General features: G+C 35.1%; 1 protein-coding gene across 1 annotated transcript; it reads left to right on the top strand.

Moving 5' to 3' along the window:
• Window positions 1–201: 201 nt before the first annotated feature.
• LOC128216917 (cilia- and flagella-associated protein HOATZ-like) lies at window positions 202–4,967 on the top strand. The gene is made up of 4 exons (XM_052923628.1): window positions 202–497; window positions 2,108–2,152; window positions 2,528–2,658; window positions 3,269–4,967. The coding sequence occupies exons 1-4, from the start codon at window positions 314–316 to the stop codon at window positions 3,437–3,439; spliced, it is 531 nt and encodes a 176-aa protein (XP_052779588.1). The 5' UTR covers window positions 202–313; the 3' UTR covers window positions 3,440–4,967.
• The last annotated feature ends 519 nt before the right edge of the window (window positions 4,968–5,486 follow it).

The following is a 5,486-nucleotide window of genomic DNA, read 5'->3' as shown; positions in this document are numbered from 1 at the left end:
TTGAATTTTGTCGGTGAACAGCTCTGCGAGCTAGTTTTGTATAATAATAATTAATGTATACCCGACGTGATCTAAATTGTCATGTATCGTGCATACAGCAAGGACAGTAACCGCTGTGTGGAGTGTGAAGCGGACCTCTATCATTTAATCGATTAAATATTTAGTTGATGTTAATCTCTAGTGTTTCTATTCTGCAACAACGTAAGCGATATGCGCAGTAAACTTGCGCACATATTTGTTTACATCGGCAACAAGTTGAATAAAAACGAACAGATATCTTTTTCTTTGGAACTCATAATACAATATTATTAGAATGGCTGTTGTAATAGACTTAACTAAACAAGATACAGCGACTACCTTTTACGGGTCATCACAAGAAGACATTAGCTATGCAACGAATTTTTGGCAGTCAGTTCAACTTCACCCTCCTATGGAATCCAGATTAGTTTCAAGTGATATTAAACAGAGATTGAAAGTGGCTCCTGCTAGTTCTCAAGGTAGTAAATTTTGTAAAATGAAATAAAACTTTCATGTAGTACCTGAGACCAGAATACGCAATGAACATGTTTTGTCTTGTAATACATGTATAATGTGTAAAGATAATACACCAGTCAATTGTAACCACAGCCCCTCCAGGTCCAAGGAATAGGGGGGACTTTGACTTTCGGTCTAGCCAAGCCTGGGTAAAACCTCTGTCCTGCGGGGACGAACTGATTGTAAAATCCCCGCCAAATGCCCCCACACCCCTGGGACTCCCAAGTAAGGCACATTACCCACTCTATTTGGCGCAATTCAAAACCAACGCATTCATCCAGCACTGCGGGGCCACCGGGAAGGTAAAAACACTGCCCAATTGTCTAGCTATCCCCGGTATACCCCCGGACATTTGGGGGGCCGTGATTACAATTGTCTGGTGCATACATGCCATATTTCTGAGAGGCTTCCTAGGGGATTTTGGTCTGAATTCCAGGGGATTTTAATATAACACCAGGGGATTTTTATGCAACGAAAATTTGCGCAATATCTGCATTTATAATATAAGAATGAAAACAGAAATACACTCAAATTACAATAATTTTTGAACTAAGCCATCATGGTCCTTCATGGAATTTCACACTCATTATAATATTGATGCTTTCCACTGTCAACCTTAAGCAAGTTTTGAAAAAAATCAAAAAATCCAGGGGATATGGATCCCCCGGTGGGAGACCAGGGGATGGGTAAAAATTCCGGCGGATTTTTCCTCCCATCGGGGGATATGGCATGTATGCTGGTGCATAATATGTATTAAGATTCGTGATTATTCTGCATCATTCTGTAGGCCTATCTGAAATGGTTGAATCACAAAGTGAGCCAGTACATGCATTTTAAAAATAATAAAGCTTTGGACATTGGACCCCAAGAAATTGAAATTTTTTATCTTAGAATGGGTTGATATAAGCAATAACGAACACTTTATTTCGTTATGAGTTAATTTTCCGGGAATTAAATCAATTCAGGTAACAATTAACTAATTCCTATTAGTATACTTATTTCTTAAAATAGAATTTGCTGGAGGGGTTTATTGTCAAATTGGTTTTATAGACTTTACTTGTTTTTATAGCTAGTAAAAATGCCTTTATATCTTAACAAATTACACACTAATAAGATAACTATGCATTGTTTTTGTTTCCTTCAGTGAATTGTCGCTAATTTCTTCTATCTAAATGCACTGTTAATTTCTTCTGTACAAACATGTCAATGTTTAGACTTTGATTAGTTGTTGTTTGGTCATAATTATACTCTTTTAAATTCACCTACAAATTATCAAACTACAGTTTTTAGAAGTACATTTTATATCATTAGAAAGCAAATTGTCTTACCTTTAAATAGCTGAATGAAATCTTTTAATAAAACGTTATGGTTGTTTTAATTCAGTAGTACCGCTGAAAATAACAGAAGCATGAATTGAACATTCAGGTTGCACATATAATAGATATTGATGGCAACATATTTTAGCTGGCTTTTGATTTATTAATGCACTCAATTCCAATACATTGGTGTATTATTATTGCAGGTAACTTTATAAATTAAACAAAGCTTAAACGTTAACTTTTGTTAATTTCAGCGAGAAATGTTATGTCATCAAAACAGCAACTTCAAGAAACACCAGGTATTGTACTGAAAAGTTTTATTCTTTATATTTTGTTTCCACAATTGTATAGTCGAAACCCCTTGGCGCATTATCCCAGGGACTGGCCAAAGTACTTTGTGCCTCAGGAATATCGAGCCAAGCGACAAACAAAAGTAAAAACAAAATCAATCCTTCGCACCAAGTTTAAGCTATTAAGAAAATCTAGCTAAGCGATATCGAGCCATTAAGTTTCAACTGTATATGCTATGGAAAACATGCCCTTTCCTAAAATTTGAATACTATACAACTAATAAGTCAAATATTTAAGTATGGGCTTGTTAATAAGTTTTATTATCGAATGATAACATTTCTAAAACATATACAAAGAATTTAAACATTAGCTTTTGATTGAAGTTTTGCAGGACTTTTTGTCTCGGGCCCGAACCATGGAGCACCTAGAGGAGTATACAAGGATGCAGAAGTTTGCAGAGGCAAAGGCTGAAGATAAAAGCCTACTTGTAAAACACCGCGAGGTCCGAAGAAAGGTGAGGGATGTCTACACCAGGCATTATTTTGCTCCATTTAACTTGAATTTCAACCTTTGACTTCTAAGCATGTTTTTGACCATTGAGGTCGAAATCTGCATCTTGTACATGACATGTCATCTTACCAGGGTAAACCTTCACAGCCATTTTTTAAACCCTTTGATGCATGGTCAAGATACATCCTGGATCATTCCAACCTAAGATCTCTTAGCAAGACTTAGACGTTTTTGGGGTACAGACCTTGTTCTTCTGCATGACATGTCAACTAACCCTGTTAACCTTTATTGCAAGTTGTTTTTTTTAATCCTTAAATGCAAGGTTTAAATAACACCAAGGACAAGGATAATTTCAGCCTTTGACCTCTTAATATGACCTATATCACAGTACAGACCTGGATTTTGTGCACAACAAGTCATCTAATCATGGTGAACCTTCTCTTTCATGATCAAGATACAGCCTGAACAAGATTCAGTCTGAAGGACGCACAAACAACTGCAAATGTGACAACCATGTCTCACTATACACTGGCTTCACAATAAATGAATTTTTAAATTCCAAAGTTAAATTTGTGGAAATAAATTAAATCATGTTATTGTATGTATTTATTCAGAAAGAAGAGCTGTCTCGAAACAAAGGTGTTAAACCAGTGCATACGGTTGAGGAAAGGATGCCACGTGATGACTATGAAGTGGATGAAGAAGATGATGCGGGTGCCCTGCAGCAGCTTGATGAGTTTGAAAACCAGCTGTTGGGAAGTGGGAATAATTCAGACTCAGACTAGTGCATTTGTTGTTAGTTAAGTTATAATTGTTTTGTATTGTGTCTTCAGGATTTGAAAAAGACAGATACTTTTATTTTGGTGTCATTTGCAATGCATGTTCCCATAACAACCAATTCCTAATTTGTACATTAAGTCATTTCTGAAAACAACATTATAACAAGGTTATCAACGTAAACTGGGTTATAAGAATGTTGTGTGACATATGGCGGACGTTCAGGCAGACGTCAAACAAGGTGTTTTCAGCAATAACATTAGTTGAGCTCATCATACGGACACCAAACTTTGTGCATAGTAAGAACATGATTGTGGAGAGCTAACTTGGGATTGCTTTTGGGTATGTTCCATCAACGGTCAAGCGCACTCTTATTAAGAATAGAAATTTAGATTCTAGCTTAATTTGAGTTGCGTTTATCATTTGTACACTAAAACTGGTGTAAAGTAAGAGCATGTGGAGAGCTCCCTTGGGATTGCTTTTGGGTCTGTATAGTTAAAGATCAAGGTCACCTTTAATAGTGCATATATTAATTTATTTTCTGGCAAATAACTACAGTTTCTTTCATCATATGGACACTAAACTCAGTCTTTTGTAAGAACAGGTGGAGAGCTTGTTTGGATTTGGTTTTGGTCCCGTTCTATCAAAGGTCAAGGTCACTATCACTCAATATGGAAATTTTGTTTCCAGCAAATATCTATAGTCTAGAACAATTGAAGAGCTCACTTGTGGAATTCTCTGATGAGAGTCAAACAAATTGTCGCTGCACCTTTGAAGCATTGATTCCTTGGTTGGTGGAGCCAAACTAACCATTGGTATCAAATTTGTTTAGTTGACATATAGTGCCCAAACTTGGTATGAAAGAAGAGTTTATTGATACTATTCATGGGCTTGTGTTTGGGGCCCCTAGGGTAATGGTCAAGATAATTTGTTACTGAAAATAGAATAATGGTTGGTACTCAATTATTTCAGTAAGGGTTGATATAATGTGACGAATCTTGGTATACAGGAAGAGTTCATTGAGACATTTTATGGGATTGCCTTGGAGCCTGTAGGGTCACGGTCATTGTTACTAAAAATAGATAAACAGTTGAAACTGAATCTCACAACGAAGCCTGAAGTTCTTTAAGTAAGTAAATTATTGAAAATCTGGTTTCGTTGCATTGCAGTGATCCATGTAAATCTTAAACATATAAAAAGAAATGTTGTTAAAGTTAGATTTGGTTTAAAAAGGAAGTTAAATAGTACCTTATAAAACATAGTCTACAGTGTATACCACACGTCAAATAGAACATAATAAATTTCAGATGCTTAAAAAATGAATGGGTTTCATTTTCAAAAAGATTGTTAAATACTTTCTGGTAAAAATATGCCAGTGATATTTCCTGTGTATTTAAAAAAAATGATTGTATGCATTTTGATGAAAAACATTGTTTATTTCATGCATCTTGCATGCATGAATGATATGTATTTATCATTTTTTTGTTGTTACTGTTTTGAATGTTAAAACATTTTTTGAATAAATTGTAAATCTAAGTAGAACGTATTTGTACATTCGCATATCAGTATGTGTGTTGAAGCAAAATTGAAAAAAAGTGAAAATTACAAAAATAAATACTGCATTATCTTATTGTCCTTGGAGCACAGGGGGCAGAAACAAATTATTTTTATTTATTCTAGCCTATATGGATATATTGAGGCTAGAATAAATAAAAATAAATTGTTTCTGCCCCCTGTGCATTGAAGTCTGTTGGTTTTTGCTGAAGATTATAGAATGATACTAGATCCACCAATTCTATACCTTCAAATACACCCAATGATTCTAAAAGACTAAGAAATGTTGACCATGTTCCATTATCAACCAAAAATAAATGATTGCCTGCTAACAGTAATACCCAAGGTCACATTTGTCCTGTTTTCTTTAAAATTGATCAAAATGTTTGTCTCAATAAGATCTTTTTATCATGGGTCATATATGATCAAAAACTACATCACCAGGTCAGGTCATTTTTGGGAAAAGTAGGTTATTTGGTCGACTATAAGCTACAGTGCGTG

This window comes from Mya arenaria, chromosome 14 (genome assembly GCF_026914265.1).
Source record: "Mya arenaria isolate MELC-2E11 chromosome 14, ASM2691426v1".
Lineage (NCBI taxonomy): Eukaryota > Metazoa > Mollusca > Bivalvia > Myida > Myidae > Mya > Mya arenaria.
This window is presented reverse-complemented; position numbering and strand designations above follow the sequence as displayed.

Bases quoted from the DNA above. Each gene is read 5' to 3' on its own strand.
- LOC128216917 (XM_052923628.1), top strand. From the start codon at position 314: ATGGCTGTTGTAATAGACTTAACTAAACAAGATACAGCGACTACCTTT. The intron at 498-2,107 runs GTAGTAAATTTT...TGTTAATTTCAG, and splicing joins GGCTCCTGCTAGTTCTCAAG to CGAGAAATGTTATGTCATCA. The intron at 2,153-2,527 runs GTATTGTACTGA...TTTTGATTGAAG, and splicing joins GCAACTTCAAGAAACACCAG to TTTTGCAGGACTTTTTGTCT.